Source organism: Canis aureus, chromosome 10 (genome assembly GCF_053574225.1).
Source record: "Canis aureus isolate CA01 chromosome 10, VMU_Caureus_v.1.0, whole genome shotgun sequence".
NCBI lineage: Eukaryota > Metazoa > Chordata > Mammalia > Carnivora > Canidae > Canis > Canis aureus.
Window position 1 is genome coordinate 71911762 of NC_135620.1, and position 19304 is coordinate 71931065.

The 19304-nt window shown below is 45.7% G+C and overlaps 1 protein-coding gene across 1 annotated transcript in view; it reads left to right on the top strand.

Moving 5' to 3' along the window:
• The window catches only part of PAPPA (pappalysin 1), a 237167-nt gene that overhangs the window by 42173 nt on the left and 175690 nt on the right, over positions 1-19304 (top strand). The window contains exons 3-4 of the mRNA XM_077913087.1: positions 11060-11205; positions 15321-15614. Coding sequence (XP_077769213.1) covers positions 11060-11205; positions 15321-15614 — 440 coding nt within the window. The remainder of the gene's footprint in view (positions 1-11059; positions 11206-15320; positions 15615-19304) is intronic.

Genomic DNA, 19304 nt, shown 5'->3' on the forward strand with positions numbered 1-19304 from the left:
ACACTGACCACTCATGACAGCCTCGGCCCAGCCAGACGCCCTTCCAGGGTGGGAAACAAAGCGGCGGGAGTGTGGCACGGACTGAGCCCGGGACGCTTGGCCTTAGTGAGACTAGTGTCCCTGACCTGATCTCGGCTCAGTTTGCACCTGCACACCCGCAGCTGGGCTGATTTCCTGCCTCCTGCGTGGGGACCATCACACCCCTGCTCTCACTTTCTGGCGACACAAAACTAGTGTGTGAAGGGCACTTGCTCACGGGTTTGTTTGGCAAAGTCCAACAGGTTCCCATTTCCCCAGTTTCTTTGTCTTGTTTTGTTTTCAGAGCCCCCCCCCCCACCCAGTTCTTGTCTCCTCTCTCTGGGCCTTCCTGTCTTTCTCCCTTCCGTGTTCTAAGTTGTTTTGGGGGATCTGGTGGTGAAGGGCGGAGGGCGAGGAGGTTACAGTCTTCATTTCAGGTTCTGACATTTGTGATTCCAGCCTTTCTTGAGTTCAGACAGCACAGCCCTCCAGCCTTGAGCTTGAACCCTGACTCCCAAACTCTTTGTATGGACACAGTAGGCAACGGCGGGTGACTAGAATGACACACACACGCAGACTACCTCAGGCTCTTACGGGAGGTAGGAGAGGGACATGAGACAGAGAGAGGGCTCTTTCCCAGGAGGATTCATGGTAGAAAAACACAGTTTGCCCTGTGGCTTGGCAAAGCATGAGGAAGGAAGTGACTAGCTATTTCCAGTAACTTCTTAGCCAACATGGAGTAGGCCACTTTTTTTTTATCTTAAATTCTTCATCTGTAAAATGGGAGGATTTGGGTAGCCTATTTTTAAGATCCGTAACTATTCATACATTTTTCAAATCAGATGTGGGAATCCAGTTTGTAGGCCTGTGGGGATTGCAACTAGACTACAAATGGGGAGCTTGATATTGGGCAGGTAAGAGCAAGGCCGTAGGTTGACTCTGGGGACATCCAGGAAAATATGAGACCATGCCCCTGCCTTCAAAGTATTTACCAGCCCCTTTGACCAATTGAGTCTGATGTGTTCAGCGTAGCAGTGGAGCAACAATTATACTGGAAAGGATCTGACAACTGGAAAGGATCTGACTCCCAATACTCAAGTCTCTGCAGCAGCCTGCTGGCGGCACCCTACCTTGGGCAGTCTACGCGTCTGCCATTCTGTTTTCCCGTAGGCCCTGAATGTGGTGTCCTCTTTCCAAAATTCCATTTGAATTTAATTCTGCTTTTGGTAGCGTGACATACGATCTCATGCTATTCAGCATTATTTCCCCATACTTAAGAACTTTTTGATTGTCACATGACCGTTTGAGAGCTATCTGTTTTTAACCCTCGTGGGGACCCAGATTTGGAGATATTATTAGACTCGTTCAAGCCATCCAGAGAGATCTCCATCTACTGTAATAACCGTGCTGTTGTGTCTCTATACGATTCTACTATTTGCCTACAGTCGGGTGATTTGTACGGGGCCACAGCTCAGGCCAAAATCTAGAAGTTGCCATATTGACACACGTTGGTGATGATGTAATTCTCGCTCTATCCTTCTCAAATGCAATATTGTTCAGCCAGTCGTCACATAAGTTATATGGCTCCAAATTAGAGCCAAACTACACAGTCTACTGAAATGCCGCCTGTATCCAGAACGTGGTGTCTCCTACAACTTATGAAAAGGGTTGATTTGTCTTTATTTAATTGTGCTTCAAGTGGACGACAAACCACAGGGCAGCTGGTGAGCTGTGTATACTCTGCTTAATGTGGTCAGTTCTATTATTTATCAATTGTGGTTTTGATCCTCTACGAAGAAAGGGAGGTGGTGGGAAGAGCTAGCTTGTGGGCCCTGGAATTCCGCACTTGTGTTGTGAAAACAGTACTTTGACGTGGGATGGTCACATTACTGTTCTGGTGCTTTTGAACACACCATCGTACTTTGTTATTTCCCCTTACTTATCAGGGTATTCTTCATGCTTCATGGCTTCCCAAAAATAATGAAACTCTGAGAATATGGGGCTATTGGAGCAGAGATTATAGGACCCCAAGAAAAGATCTTAGGAAAGTGACTATTTCAGTGTGTGTGTGTGTGTGTGTGTGTGTGTGTGTGTGTGTGTGTGGTGTGTGCATACCTGTGATGTGCAGGCATGGTGCTAGATGCTGGGGGTACAGCAACGAATATTTCATGAGATAGGTGTGATCCTGCACTCATGGAATATCCTGCAGGTAGATAAGTAGCTAGTTGGATAAATGCTTTATAGAGAAGTCCAAAGTCTGAGGGAACGCAGAGGATGGGTACTTGACTCATCAGGGGTCAGAGTCACTTCTAGCCTGAGTCATGCTAACCAAGTGAGGATAGCTGAGCTCTCCAGAAACCAGGTGTTCTGACTCTTTGTCTTCTGCCCCAACGGTTTCTGAAACCCATTTTCAAAAAGGCAAGTGAAAAAAATAGGAGCTGAGTGGATCCTAGTGAAAAGGTGTTCATTTATAACTAGTGTCCTCTCTTTTGAGATTACCGTGTTCTTTCCTTAGGAGGACTACTCAGTACCCTTTATTTTATTATGTGAAGGACATCTTAAATGGTGTGTGAAGGAAGAGGGGGCTCATCTTCACATGCTTTATTTCTTGGTCAAAATGTGAAATCTCTAATTCCTCCTCAGTATTTTATTTTTAATGATCCAGAGCTCCGAGAACCTCTCCACTGGCCCACCTACTTCTGAATCAGCATTTTCTCCTCCATCCAAATCCTCAGGATTCTTGATCCCACTCATCCTTGGGGCTCTTCCTGATCCTGTTGTATGGAAAGCTGCAGACCAGTGACTTTCCTGAGAGTTGACTTTCCATGTGACTCCTCAGAGGGAGCAACCCCCAGGGAACCAGCTCTCCTGCTGGGCCTACAGTTTGGGGCAGAGATACGAAGGATTTTGAAGTATGGAATCTAAGCCTGATCAATGAGAAATACTCCAGCAGACCACATCAGAACCCAGACCTATTGTTTCACCTCCTCTTGCTCCCACCCCCACCCAGCGTCACATTGTTCCCTATATATAAATACCTGTCCTTCCTAGATAGTGTCAGACCCACCTGCTTTTCTATAAGCCACTGCCAGGGCCTTCTCCAGTGCCATCTGTCCTCTCGTCTATCCAGCAGGCCTCTGTGATAATGCATGTCATAAGAGAAGGTAAGGCATTAATGATTAGGGATGTGATGTGTAGTACAGATGAGCAGCCATATCCGCCTCCCACACCTGTAACCAGGTAGGGGGACCTTGGGGAAATGGTATCACCTCACTGAGTCTCGGTTTCTTCCCCTATAAGCTGAGGATGCTCATACTTAACACATAGGGTTCTTGTAAAGCTTCAAGAAATAATTTTGAAAAGTTTTTCAATGGTGCTGATGTGTAGTAAACGCCCCCAAATGGCAGGTTTTATTAGTATTATTGCATTATGTTGTGATCATCTGATTATTTGTCTCACTTCCTTCATAAAACTGCTAACCCTTTGAGAGTGAAGATTGTTTCTCTTCCATATTAGTATGCCCAGTTTCTAGCTTAGGGCATGGTTATAATAGAATCTCTGTAAGTATTGGTGAACAAAGGAGGAACACACTGAATGAATGATTTGCAGAGAGGAGGGAAGAGAGGAAAATGAAGGCAGGGAGGGAAGGAGGAGGAGGGGAGGTAATGAGAGAGTGACTTATTCAATAAATGAATGAAAGAATGATCGATTTTTCAATTGCTCTTTGATTGGTGCCATTACATTTTTCTTAGACCATGTGTCAAGCTGCTATACAAGAGCTGTGATTTTGGAAACCGATCATTCAGGATTCTGAGAATTTAATAAACTCTCCAAGCACTTTATTTTTTCTGTGCCTCCTCTTACAAGAGAGGCAGATTTAGACATTTCTGACAATGAAACTAAGCAAGAGAATAAAGTCCAGATCATTGGGACCCTTGGGATGAAAACACAGAATCCAGGGTTCAGAACTGGCCACGGCTTGGAGAACGCTTGGTAATTGCGACAAGGATATGGATGCAATAAACATTCTGAGGTTTATCTTGCTTTAATGACTTGCCTTGAGTGGCTTTGATCTTTATATTTGATAATCACTTTCAAATGGTCTGGTGTGTTCTGAAATTGGAGTCGTGGTTCGGGGACTTGAGATCCTCCTCGGGAATGACAGGCTGCGATCAGAATATGGAAACAGGCAGTGCTAAGGGACTTGCTCTGTGAGTTGTAGAAACAGGTCAAGCACCTGTGGAGGAGATAAGCATCGCGGGCCAGTGATGGGAGCAGGGTGCCCTGGTGGGAGAAAGACGGCAGGCATTGGGAGCTAAGGGAGCTAAGGCTAGTTCCCTCCAGCTGCATGAGCAAGCTAATAAGAGAATTGTGCCTCCTGGGCCCCGTTCATGAGTTGGGCACACCTCTTGATGTTAACCTCCTTGAATTTTTATATTCCCCTGCCTAGATTGAATTCTATAATCCCCATTTTACAGGTGAAGATATTGAGGTTCAGAGAGGTTGAGTCCCTTCCCTAATAAGGTCACAGGCACACCTTTTGGCAGAAGAGGAAGGATTTGAACCCTAGACTGTCTCTCTCTTAAGATGAGGCTTTTTTAAAAAAAAAGATCATAAAGCCCGTGATTACAAGAATGAAGTATCCCTTGGTGACGCAATGCCAGAAAAAAAAATGGTGAATACAAAAACGTGTGCCATAAAACTTGATGTACTTGTGCCCCCATTTTCATATCATTGATTGAAGACTAGACCCCATTCCAGAATAATCCTATCTAGAACTAGATCCAAAGGTATTTAATGATGAAAGTAAGTAGCAGAGTCTTACTCTATACAACCATCTTCCATACGATTACGAGTAGAATACAGCTCTAAGGCACTCTATTTAAATGTGATGCTGAATTTTTTAATTACACCTTAAAAAAAAAAAAAAAAAGATGTGCTTGTTTCTATGACACTCGGATGTTTTTCCTTTAATGTAAAAGAGCTGTCCCCAGCGTCTAGCGTAGAGGTGGCTCCTCACAGCCAGGTTCATCTGAGACAAACCCTCTCCAAGTCCGGGGCATCAGCACTTGGCCAGCACCATGGCCATGTCCTGCCTCCACCTGTCGAGAGCCCAGGGAACAGAACTTGGGCAGCACACTTCTCAAAAATCTCCACCGCTATCGCTTCTATGACGGGGAAGTCAGTTGGCCTTAAGTGGGAATAGAAACAAACACTGGCCAGTGGCCAGTGTCGATCTGGGCTCACTGCGAGTCGTACCTCTGACCAACCATCTGCAAAACGAGAGCCAGTGTAGTCTGTTTTTAGGGTTGAAAAAACTCGAGCCCTTCCATAATTTCACTTAAGGGCTCTGTTGTTGTTGCTCTGCATTTTGAGTGTAGTTCCCTTTTGCTTCCCTTTCAATAAAACAGGCCCTGACAGCCCTCTCATTGAGATTATTACAGAGTTGTACCATCTCAGGCCAGTGCATTTAGGAAATATGTTATTGGCACTCACCAGCGAGTGAGATGCATAAAGAAAATATTCTAATGACAGTTGAGTTGAGAGAGCTTTGATCTCCCTCCAGAACTGCTCTCATGGCTTTGAAATGCAGTTCTGGCAGAGGGGTGAAGTCTGGGCGCCTTGGCACTCTGGGGCTGGGCCCCCCTGAAACTGACATTCCAGGGGACCCACAGCCTGCACGGTGGGATCCAGGGGCATGGGCTGCTGAGGAAGCAAAGGGACACCGAGACACCTCCCTAGAGAGGCAGCTTGCGGAGAGGGTCTACGTTAGGAAGAGCTTTCCGGGTTGGCCCAGTGTTTCCCAAACTCTGTTGGTTGTGCTGTTATTTGATTTTTGGCAGAGGCAGAGGTGAGGGTGAGGGGAAAAGGATTATGGTCAAATGTGTTTGGGAACGCTCTTACAGGATCTACTCTACTCCTGTTTTGCATGTTAAAGACTCTGATAATTCTTACAATTAAAAAAAGTACGTATTGAACATCGTTTAGCAGAGCATGTCCTAAACTCATTTGAATCATAAAATGCTTTTCCCTTAAATATGCGCCTACTTCTTGTGGATTTAGCCCTCAGTAGACTGTGATTTGGAAAACGCGAATCTAATTCACAAGCTCCCTGAACGGATAGGGATTCAGAGCTGCAGACAGAGCAGCTAAGTGTAGTGGGAGAGGCTCGACACTCAGGCAATGCAAGTCCTGCACGGGGACGCTCAGCTGAGGGGGAGCCCGGGGCTGCAGTCCCTCCCATGCCTGATCCTCGAAGCCATGCACTGTTGTAGGGAACTGTGTCCACCTGAATGAAGAAGTGACTTTACTAATTTGTGCAGAAGTGCTGTACACAGGCTAGTGAATGGGGGTTTGTCGTCAGGCCCTGGTTTGTCCCTTTGTCAATGCCTTGGGCAAGTCACTTCGCTTCCCCGAGCCTGGACTTCTTCATCTGGTTTTGAAGTTACACAATTTAAGACCATGGTGCTAAACAGTTGCTAATCAGTGTTCTGTCTGTCACACTCGCTCACTCCTCTCACTCAAGTTTTAGGGAGCACAGAGACATGAAGACTTGGTCCTCACCTACTTGAAGCTCATAGCCTGATGGAGAAGACGGGTGCTCACTGGAAAGATAACACAAAGCAGGGTGATAAGTGCTAGAAACAGAAGGGGAGGCTTTGGAGAGGGAGAAGCTACTGTCAGCTAATGGTGATGATGGTTTTGGTGCTGCTAATAATTATCCATGTCATCACAGTAACATAACAACAATAGCCTACGCTAGTCATTGAGTGCCTTCTACCCATCAGGCACTGCATGAGGCACTTTCTCTGTCAGACCTCTAGCCCCCCTGAGAGGTGACTGTCATCCTCCCATTTTACAGGTGAGGGTGATCAGGAGTGGATGTAAGCTGGACTTTGCAGGGAGGATAAGATTTTAAAAGGCAGAAATTCCGGAAGGAAGATCATGAGGCAGAGGAAGGAAACTAATGGGCATATAAGGAAGGAGTGGGCATAACTGGGGAAGCCCAGGGGCTCCAGGGATGAGGACACCATGAGTACTTGAGGCTGAGATTGCTGGAGGAAGAAGAATGTTGGATGGTAGGGATGAGATGTGGAAAGCTGAGACCCAGAGAACCACTCAGAGGCAGATCATTTAGGTTTATACCAGTAGGAAAAAAATAGGAGACCAGACCATGGAGAGGAGTGCGTGCCCAGGCAGTGCTGAGCTGTCCCATTTAAGCCTGCTGGGGTACTGACACTCAGAGAGACAAAGCAACTTGCCCATCGACATAGGTCTGTCCATCCAACTCTGAGTAGTACTGGCACGTAAATTAACAAATGCACTGACGTTTGGATTTGTATTGATTTTTATGGAGCATGAGTAATGAATTTTTTAAATAAATGTGACCAACTTGCAATATACACATGAGACTAACCTTCCCACAGTTGCAAAATGGAAAGCCAAGCAGCCCTGAGTGAGTCCTTTCTCTTCCCTCTTCACCATTCTCCCTAAACTCTAATGGCCCTTCTCTGTTTGACCTTCTCTGCTTTCACCTCCATTCAATGACAGGAGGGATTAAACATTCTCTTAAAGAGGTAGCAAGAGAGAAGTAAATACCCACAAGGGCTCCTGCCCGCCCCCCCAAGACTTTCCCTTGATGCATTTGGGAGACACCCAGCTTGGCTCTGAGTCGGTGGGAAGACCACAGCCAAAAGCTCTTAGCCACAAAGCTGTTTTCCTTTGGGTGGGTCCCCCCCAAAAAAGAGACAGAGAGGAGAGAGGCAAGCGGGGAGGGGGCAAGAACGTGGATGGCTGCCATGGATTCTTCCTCTTGGGGGAAATGGAGGCATCTCAAAGTGTGAAAAAAAAAAACATACAAGCAAGGGAGAGGCTCCAACATCCCACATGTCTGCCTTGGGCCAGGATGAGTACCACCCCTTGAAAAGATTGGCTTCTGCAATTACAACTGAATAAACAACCAATTAAAATGTCTCCCCCACCCCACCTCACCCCATCTCTTCTTCTTATGAAGCTTTCTCAGCCCTAGAGCAGCAGGGCAAAGAGGTGACTTTGTCTAATAACATCTGTGTTCTCTGCCTGAGAGAATGCTTGATGGAAATGGACAAATCAATTAGAAAAAAATAAATAATGTGGAAAGGGCTGATCCAAGAAAATCTCAGCTTCTCTTTGTTTTCATTCACCCACGCATTGTTTCCCTTTGCACCATGGCCCTGCATGAGCCTGGAAGTGAGGGTGAGGCTGTGGGAAGAATTGGACACATAGAGATTTGTGCTTGGCTTTGTCACTATTTATGTGATCTCTGAACCCCTGTTCCTTCATCTGTAAGATGGGGATAAATAATAGGAATAGCTAAACAGTGATTGAACTTTTCTACATGCCAGGTATTGTTCTAAGCCCTTTGCACTTCCTTTATTACATCCCAAATCTTCTGGGCAACTCGATGAGGTAGATTGTTTTGTGTGTACAGCAATTGGCACAGGCAGTGAAGCAAATTGCCCAGGGTGACCCAAACATTGGGTAGAGGAGCTGGATTCAAACCTAGGACTCTGGCTTCAGAACAAGTCATCCTACCTCCCCACTATGCTGCATGACTTCAAATACTGCAGCGATGGGATGAGAGGTATTTGCTAGCACAGGGGCTGGCCTACAGCAAATGCTTAATACATTTTGGTTTTTTCTCTTCGCTCTTTCCTTCCCTGATCACAGAGTAGACTGGCCAAAACTCCTTAGGAGGCTTCCAGTCTAAGAAGGTGAAGTTAGGATTTCCAGAGTGAAGAAGCATGGAAGCAATATTTAGGGTCAATATCTGAGCATGTGGCTATCCTTAAAAGTGGTCAGTTCAACCCAGACATAGCTATGACCTCTCTTAACCCTGTCTGTATCTCTAACTCATGTTCACCTTTTCTTGAAAAGCCAGGAAAAAAATTATGGCAACTGATCGATTATGGGCTCTTGATGATGTAGGGAATGGGGAGGACTCTCTAGTTCTCAAATGTATCTGTTCCCATTGGAGTAGAGGTGTGGGTCTGTGACTCATAGGGATGCTCTATGAAGCACCGGGTAGCTGCTGCTTATCCCAGTGTATTAGTAAGAAAACTGAGGCCTCATAGGAAGGAGACTGGGACCTAAATATTTTAGCTTCTTCCTTTCCCAATGTAAATTCAACCCCATTAACATCTACTGAGTGCTTACCTGGTGGCAAACCCTATGCTGAAAACCGGGTAAACAGAAATGGAGCCACAGACAGTGGTGGATATGGACAAGTAGAGTGATGATTTGGAATAGTGTGAGTGTGCATATTATAGGAGGTGAATGAGTGTAGAGATGGGAATCAGGGAAGCTTTCCTTGAGGTGCGGTACCAGCATGGGCTTTGGATTTGTTCATCAGAGGACAAAATGAAGAGCAGAGTCCCTGACAGAGGGAACATCTTGAGTGGAGGCACCACAGAGGATGCATCGTGGTAAACCCCCCAAAACCACAGTGGGAAATTCAGAGAGGGAGCAGAGAGAGACAGGGCTAGAGGGGGAGGCAGCGTCTTGGAGGCCATGCTGGAGACTTTGGACTTACTCTTTCACATACAGGACATCCTTCTATGACCCCAGGAGGGAAAGAAAAGGGAACTGTCATAAGTTTTCTCCCAGCCAGGATTTGTGTCAACCCTTTATGGGCAGATATGAAAAAGGAAACAACTTCCAGCTCGCTGTGGGACCTTAGCAAGGTTTGAAGCTTACATCTCTTTTCCCTCTTCTGGAGTATGGGCATCATAATACAACCTACCTCAGCCTTATTAAGCAGATTAAGGGAGATAATCCACGTGAAGTCAGACCACATGGAAGGGCCCATCAAACACTAAATACCATTATTCATAGACATCCTCTCACCTACCACGTCAAGCTGCCTGCATGCTTGTTTATGTATGTTTTTATTCATTTATTCATTGATTCATTTCCAGCCTTACTCAAGAAATGATTATCAGCTGCTCACAAGGCCATATGACAGCAGACATAAAACAGAGGCTGAGAGACTCAAGAGAGGAGAGCAAGATGCCTGTGTCGATAGAAAATGATCCATTGAGTAATAAGCCTGTGACTGATGGAGAGCTTTAGCATTTCAGTGGTGATAGGAGAGTCACACTCTTTGAAGGAGGAGTTCTTATTTACTAAGCTCCTTGGACATGCCAGCCTCTTTACAAAGACCGTTTCTGCCTCTCAGCAACCTGTGTTCAGCCTAGGTATTAAGGAGCTGATGATGATAACAGGGGTTTAGTTCACTTTTCTGATACATCAGTCTACAATGGCAGCCACTCCAAATACAATATCCCTCTTTAAGTCCATTGTACAGACAAATAAATAGAGGCTTAAAGAATGCAGAATCATCAAGGGGGAGGGGGAAGCGTGATGCCCAGTGACAAGACCATAGGTTTCCAAGGTACACAGAATTGGCCTTGAAACCCAGTTCTGCAATGTTGGGCAACCTATTTCATCACATTTGGGCCACATGTTCCTTATCTTGAAAACAGAGCAATAATGTCTCTTTGCAAGGTTGGTATAGAGATGCACAGCAGGCCTCCTAGTGCAGCTCTGTACTTGCCAAATAAATGGTCTGATGTCCACAGTGAATGAGTGAAGTAGAGAAGAAGCCAAGACAAGAATACATGTTATCTTTTCCATGGTCTATGTTCTTAGTTTACAGTCACGTTTTGTGGCCCTGTCACTGGGCAAAATAGCGAAGTCCTTAAGGGCAAAGATGTTGACTTTAGGTAAATCCAGGTTCTAACCTGAACTCTGCTATTTATAAGCCGAGTAATCTCACCATGTCTCTTAAACTTACAAGGACTTAATTTTCATAGCTGTGAAATGGGGTCATCTCAACTAACCTTATAATAGTATTGGGGGAAGCCACTGAGGTGATGTTTATAAAGTGTTTAGCAAAGTGCCTGGCACATAGTAGCTCTTAATTACTTGGGGGAATAGCTGTTATTTGAATAGTACCTTTTTTTGGATGGTGATGACAGCCAAGGTTCTTTTTCTGTTACAGAGCATACTTGGATGTTAATGAACTGAAGAACATTCTTAGACTGGATGGATCAACACACCTTAATATCTTCTTTGCAAACTCCTCGGAGGAGGAATTGGCAGGAGTAGCCACTTGGCCATGGGACAAGGAAGCCCTAATGCACTTAGGTGAGAATTAGAAACTTCTTCAGGAGGAAATTGAATTAGCACAGGAATAAATTTAGTGGTGATGATAACGGTGGTGGAAATCATGACCATGATGATGGCGGTGGTAGTGGTGACGGTGAACAATCTCTTTATTGCTTTTTAGTGCACAGAACTCTTCAGCATTCCTCATCTCGTTTCAACCACCAAACATTACTCTGAAGGAGATAACATGGTATCATTAACCCTGTTTTACCAGTGCAGAAACCGGGACCCACAGAAGGAACAAGGCTTATCCAAGGTCACACCCAAGTCCATGGCTGAGCCACATTTGGAATTCAAGGCCCCAGCTCTGTCCGTTGACAGATTTCTTCTTAGTGCATGCAAATATCTGCCCAGCCCATCAGCCACATGGTGCTGGCACAACCGGTTAAGGCTTGGCTTGAGAGATACCAAAGAGACAAGAGAAAGTGAGCTTGTTAAGAACTCCCTGTTTGCCGTGTTCCACCAACACCACCAGGAACTCTTCTTACATCCAAATTATTCATATCCATAAACCAGACGTATATTTATACAAACCCATCCCCAAAAGTCAGAAAAGACAATGGTTTTTGAACCAGGCCCTGTGAGTCAACATCGATCGTGATTTTTCCATGCTCTCTTCCATACACGTCTATATGTGCATGTGCGTTTGTGTAATTTGTGCATATTTGAAATCACAGCATAGGTAAAATTTTACGTTCTTTTTTTTTTCTTCGTATTATGTCGCTTACATTATTATACAGAGTAGCAGTCTTTCTAATCACTTCCAGTCCAGCTTTTTCTCTTAACATCATAAGATAAAAGCATCCTTCTGGGTTATTTCCATCTCCCTAAAGGTGATGTTTTAATGACCATGCAATATTCCATTGAGTGAGGCACTACAAGGTACTCAACCTTTTTCCCCTTGATAGAATGTTCCCGCTGTTTACACCAGTGGATGGCAATGCCTCCCGCGGTGAGAGTCTTCATCCGGGAAGGTTAGGGCTCGGCAGAGTGACAGTGCTGGCTGTTTCCCTAGGCCTGCCTGCTCTCCCAGTGATGCACCCAGAATCCAGTCACCGCTGTCAATCTGCGGTATCATGGAAATGAGGGACCCTGCAACTTCACATGATGGAGACTTCAAACTCTAGAGTTAGTTCCCTCCAGATTGCTCTCTTTCTCACTTGTTTTTAAGGGAATGAACCGACTTGTGTGTGTGCACGTGTGCATGTGTGCCAGCGTGTTGTGGTGGTGTAAATAGAGCTAGAGACAATGAGAAATCTGTAGTGGTTCCCAACTGGGGGCATTTCATCCCCTTGGAGACATTTGGTCATGTCTAGAGATAGTTCTGACTGTTACCACTGGGGGAATGCTACTGGCATCTAGTGGGTAGAGGACAGTGATGCTGCTGAATCTACAGATTTAGCAGGAAAGAATTATCTAGTATAAAATGTCAATCATGCTGAGGCTGAGAAATCCTGAGATAGATGATGGATGGGTAGACAGACAGACAGAGGTTGGGCAGAAACGAGTATGCAACTTAGACGCACCGGAAAGTAGATGATTTGTATCTATCATGTGCCTGGGATGACATATGGGACCCCTCCTGGCCCACAGCATTACGCATGGTTGTTTTCAGCTATGATTTTACTCGGCAGTATGACCTTAGGCATGTCTCTTTCCTTCCCCAAGCCCCAAATTGCTCAGATTTTGAATGAACAGTTTAGACTAGATGGCCTCCAAGGACAGTTCTCAGCACTGAAATGCTGTCCTATTGGAAAAGCGACTGAAAGGCTCTTGATCAGAGTCTTAGAAGGCCTCTAAAGTTAGAGAAAAATATTCCTGATGATTCTGTGAATTTCTGGGGCTGGCTCAGGACCAGGAATACAGAAGGCTATAAATCCATAGCATGTTATAGTGTTTCAGGATGATGTCAGGCTCCAGCTATTTCACCTTTTAAGAGAAGCAGTGAAACAGGACTCGGGCTCTTGTGCTGTGGCTCTGGGCAAAGGGGTGAATCGGGAGGGGATGAGGTAAAACAAACAAAGCTGGCCCGGACATTAAGTCTGCAATCCTGTCATTATCCCTGGAAATACCTGTGGGGTCCCATATCTTCCCACTGCCCTGCCTAGCGCCTCATTGTTGAAGCTTCGTGGAGAAACAGAGAATCACTGGCACTGTGGTAGCTGGTTATTTTAGAGCTCACCAGAGATGCAAAGTCACTTTTCTAAGATCACACAGCCAGGGTGAAGCGGAATGAATGTTGCACCGCATGTCAGGCTGAGGGCTCTGGGTCCCCAGCCCTCAGCTCACCAATCTCCTCATCCTAAGAAATGTTGGCCAGAAGCAATTTCTCCACACTAACCCCAATCAAACCCAACTTATTAGAACCATACATATATTTTTACCCTCTTTTCCTGCTGTGATGCCATGATCCCTGGAAAAAGCCTTGGGTGGGAAGGGGATTATGTTTCATATTATGATTGACAGAAAATAATTGAGAGAGATTTCCTGTCTCAATTTCTCTTTCTCCCTGCCTCTTTGCCTCCCCCTTCTCACACACACGTGTGTGTGTGCACACCCCCGCCCACACACACACCCTCTCATACATCTTTATCTCTGTGCTAGAAGGCTCTGAGCAGTTCAGAATTAATAGACTCCGCGAGCCCCATGACTGAGCAAGCTTGCCCTCCTGGCAGTTCAACCCAAGATAAAACTCCCCCCACGCCTGCAAGCTCAAATCAACAAGGCCCTGGCCTTAGCACCGTTCTTTATAAGACACTGTTCTGCACTTAAAATCACTACTTGCAGAGTGTTCAAACCCGAATTTTACCCTTCTCTTAAACACATTTGGATTTTAAGTTTAAATGTCTCCCTACCAGCCTGTATGCATTTCTCCAGTGCCTAAAATGAACATGAAAAATGCTGTCCATTGCTTCTGCTGAAATCTGCTCCATCTATCTCCCTAAGCTAAGCCATGCTCAGTCACGTGGGGTAGACCGTTGCTCCTCAAACTAGAACATACAGACAAGCCATCTGGGGCTCTTATTAGAATACAGATTCTGATTCCATGGGTCTGGAGTAGGGCCCAACATTCTACGTGTTTAATCACCTTCCAGGTGATGGTCCTGCTGCTTAGTCTCAAGACACTCTTCGAGTAGTGAGTAGTTGTTAAGGCACCCACTGGATACGAAGTGCCATGCTAGCTGCTTACGTGTGCTTAGTTAGACCTCAGAAAACTTCTTTAGTTGGGTTCACGTTCAGCAAAGATTCAACACACATTTAATGAGATGCCATATTCCAGGCCCTGTGACTGGCCCTAGTAGTAGAACTCATTAAGAGGCCTGGCTCTGGAAACGACAGATCCTGAGTTCAAATTCCAGCTTGACACTGTCCTGACTCCCCATCATAAGCCAGTTAGTTCACCTGTCTGGGCATCAGTGCCTCTCTTATTGGGTTGTGAGTTAGTTAAGTGTGATTATACACATGAAGCACTGAGCACAGGGCCTAAGGACACAGGGTAAGTGCTCAAGAAACATTGGCTATAATGAATGATGTCCTAATGATGAGCACACCATGATGCTGGCCTTCGTGAGTACTCACTCTCGGGGAGAACCAGAGATGAGGAAGTGGGATTCGGGGATGGTAATCAACATGCTCAGTGTCATAGCGTTGGTAAAGGCAGAGGGAGGACTGGGACCAGGGGGCCTGACCATGGGAGCCTCGGTTGGACAAGACTGTGCAGAATGTTTGTAAACGAGGCCATGCATTACTGTTGAAGGACAAGGTGGAGCAGAAATGTCTACCAGCCCAGAAATCAAGGTCCTTAAGTGCTGATCATGCCTCTTTTTAAAGTCATTCGAGATCACTTCAGTTGTTGTCTTCCTTCTGCAGGCATTGGGATCTCACAACTCACAAAATGACTTTTGAGACTCCTTCCTACCCAATCAGTGATTCATATAACAAGTCATTACAGTTCTCGGGGCAGTGGAGCCACAGGGTGGAGAAGCCTGTGGTTACTTTGGGCAGCACCCCATTTACCTGTGATAGATTGGGGGATTTCTGTACCAGGAAACAGAGTACCCCATTTGCTTAATGCTCTGGTTTTCTCCTTGCAGGTGGCATTGTCTTGAACCCATCTTTCTATGGCATTCCTGGGCACACCCACACCATGATCCATGAGATCGGGCACAGCCTGGGCCTCTATCACATCTTCCGAGGTATCTCAGAGATCCAGTCTTGCAGCGATCCCTGCATGGAGACGGAGCCCTCCTTTGAGACGGGAGACCTCTGCAGTGACACCAACCCAGCCCCAAAACACAAGTTCTGCGGCGACCCAGGGCCAGGGAATGACACCTGCGGCTTCCATAGCTTCTTCAACACCCCTTACAACAACTTCATGAGCTACGCAGGTAGGGCTCCCCGCTCAGCAGGAGCACGAAGCTGGGTGTCGCACACAAGGCTCCAGGCCTGTCTCAGAGGAGTCTTGGGAAAGCTGCTTTCCTTTTCTCAGACTTCTTGATCCCAGCAATCCCTCATCCCAGACGATCAGGGTAACAGTCCTTGTGTGAGATCCCAGGGGTAATGGAAGCTGTTGTACCTGAAGGCTCCTCAGAAGGACACACTTTAAGGAGCTGACTGGGGCCCAACATCAGGAACTCTAGGTAGAAGTTCTAGCTCTACCACTGGGTCACCTAATGTCTCTGCGTCTATCATATCCCTTCTCTGGGTCTCACTTTACTCAAGAAAATGGAATCATTGGATCCAAGGAATCTTGGAGAAGGTTCCTCTAATTTTGCAGCTGTATTTTTCTAAGCTGGTGATTACTGAAACCTTTTTCCTTCTCTTCTCTCTCTCTCTCTTTTTTTTTTTTGTACTGCAACTTTTTCTTAAATATAAAGCTCTTATACTCACCTTTACTATTTTATTACCAAAAAATATATATATAGAATGCTTTTGGTTTTGCAAATGCAAAATTACATGAGAGGAGTACATTCTTTTCCTAACTGCATACATACTATCAAAAACCTTTTTTTATATTTTCAAGTCATTCACCCTAGCTCATCTGTATGACACCAAGCATTTTTTTTTTCTTCTACTTTTGTGTGGGACTCTAGGTCTCCATCTTTGTTTGAACCAGGAAATCCTTACAACTGTTTTCCATTTCTTCTTTGGTTTTGCATTGGATTGCATTTGAAGAGAGGGGTTTTGCTGCTGAAACCCAATGAATTTGATGATCCCCAGTAGATCTTTCTGCTTTCCCTCTTGGGTTGATGATCTCTGGGGGCCTCTGCAGTTTAAGGTTCATACCGTTCAAACCTGACGTCTCTAGAAGGGTCCACAGCCCATCCTTGATACCAGAAAGCAGTCTTTAGATTTAGGTCTTTTTAAAAGACCACAATGCTGGGTATTTCCTCAAAAGCAGATTTCCCACTGGACTCCCATTCCCAGCCAAGCCGACATCCCACATCCGGTGCCCTGTCCCCCCCTACACAGCCCTGCTTGCGTTCCATTTCTGTAGCACCTTTCCTTGGCCAGCTCAACGCACATGGAAAATAAACAATAACATGAATTTGGAAGTTTGCCGGACTCTAAGGGGCCTCGGAGCTGCCACTAGCTACCAGACCCCCATAAACTAAATCTTTTTTTGTTCCCCTTTGTACAGATCTAAAGGGTGATTGATTTACTGTTGTTTTTTTAAAGGAACCCCTCAGCTCAGTGACCCATTAACAGCAGAACTAATTCACTGAGCTACGATAACAAACTTACACCCGCAAAAGCATATTCAAGGCGACCACGAGCTTTGAAATGTTTGTTTTCCTTAGGATCTCTGATAGATGAGGTGACAAAAGCAGCTGGATGAAATTCAAAATGCAGAACAGGATTGGGTTCTCAGGGCTGGGGAGAGCTATGCATAGGGGCTAGGCAGTCAAGGGCAGAGGGTGGAGACCCTGCGGGGTCAACTGCTTGGAGTTCTTTCCTTCCTGGGTGCATCTTCCTCAGGTCTGGTCACTAGTTGAGCAGAGTCTAGTGCAGTGCTTTCTCGTAGAACTTTCTGCAAAGATGGACATGTCCTGTGTCTATGCCGTCCAGCAGTATGACAGCCACTGGTCTGATGCGGCTCATGAGCACTTGAAGTATTGGCTAGTGAGACTGAGGAATTGAATTGTTAGCCTTTGGTAACTTTAATTAACTTAAATTGAAATAACGCCACCTGACTGGTGTCCACAATAATTCTTGAGTGCCTGTGATACACCACACACTTGTGTGCAATGCTTCCTAGGCTTGTCTTGCAGAATCCTCAAAATAACCCAGTGAGGTAAGTACTATTATCACGGGACCTATTTTACAGACGCAGAAAGTGTGGTTTAATGTAGCTTAAGTAACTTGCCCAGAGCCACACGACAAGAAGGTAAGACTTTTTCCCCTGCAGAGCCTGTGCTATTAATCAGTAAACATCTGGCTCTCTTTCTGATGCTAAGGAAGGCCGAGAGGGCCCCAAGTGCTCAGCTCCAGCAAACAGCAGGCAGGTGATGCTGGCAAGCCTAGTTCAGCACCAGGCATGAATGGCCATCTTGAGCTATGGATAAACCCTGGGCAGATGAAGAGAAGCTCAGACTCTGCTTCCTCAAGATGATAGGCCATGGGAGGCCCCCCAAGATCCCCTTCAGTCAGGGCTTCCTCAGGAGTCCAGAAACCCGGGCTTCTTCAGCCAACAATAATAAGTGTCTTCTTATCATTGCTCTGTGTGTCAGGGCCTTTCAACATGCACATATGCTTCAACGCTGCGATCCCACCAATTAGGAATGCATCCAGAGGAAATAAACCTGTTGATTTATTTAAAGATTTAATCATAAGAATGTTCTTAGCAATGTTCATTGTCCAAATATCAATTGGGTGTTTACTCTCTGCCAGGCATGAAGAAAAAAAAAAAAAAGCTTATATGTGGGGGAAAAAAACAGAAACTACTTGCAAGTCCAGGGAGCATGGATTGTTGAAATAAATCACAAGGCATCCCTGTGATAGAACATTATGTGGCCACTAACAATGGTGTAGAAGAGGAAGCAGGGGTGTAAATAGAAACCGAGTAACATTGTGGTGCAGGGCAGGAAGTTACAGAGTGCAGGCACCCCACTGGAATTCTCCAGGCATTAGCCTTTGACCTTAGGCAAGCTACTTCTCTAAGCCTCACTGACTTCCTGGATTCCATGGAGGATAATCACACCTACCTTGTGTGATAGTAGGTGTACTCGTGCAGATAAAGGATTTAGAACTGTCCGTGGTACCGTAACTAGTGCTCAATAGACGATAATTAGTAGGATTATTTAGCTATTTAATGTGAAAATGGTCACGGAGCCTTGTACAGTGTAAGGTCTGGCCTATGTAGGTGTGTGTGCATATGTGTATTTGTATGTGTATATGCACATGATGTAAATGTGTTTATGAGACTGAGAATCATAAATATTCACATGCAATATACTTATACACATATATCCTAAATATTCATTGTATTATCTCTAGGTAATGAGTTTAGGGTGACGTTTATTTCTTTGTAACATTTTTGGCATATCCCACATGTTTTACAGTGAATATAATCATTTCCTGCTATTCCTACTATTATCTCTATCCTTTTTTAATAAAAACCAGGAAGGCAGGGCCTCTTACAAAGGGCAGCTCCGTTATCCCTACACCAGAAAGGCTTAGCCTGCTAAATGCCCTCATTAGTTTTAGGGGGCGGGCAGCATCACTACTCCCTGTGGTACAGCGGGTGTGGAGGAGGCTGGCAGGGGCGGCATTTGCTCACACCTCCACAACACAGGGCTCGACAGCTCACAGCAGCGCTGGGCCCATGCCCCGACACTCCCTGTCCCCCATGCTCTGCAGCCTCTAGGCTGCAGAGAGGAATGCATGCTGGAGAATGGAGTTCAGTTAGCGAACTCAGGGCAGGGCACCAACAGCGTGGGGACTGGCTCAGGCCTCCCCAGGCACCAGAGCCCCAACATCCTCTCTGCTTAGATGGGTAAGATGGGAACCAAAGAACAAGACGGGCTGGCTGGTCCTGGAGATCAGATGTCGGGAGGGGAAGCGTGTGAAGGCAGGAA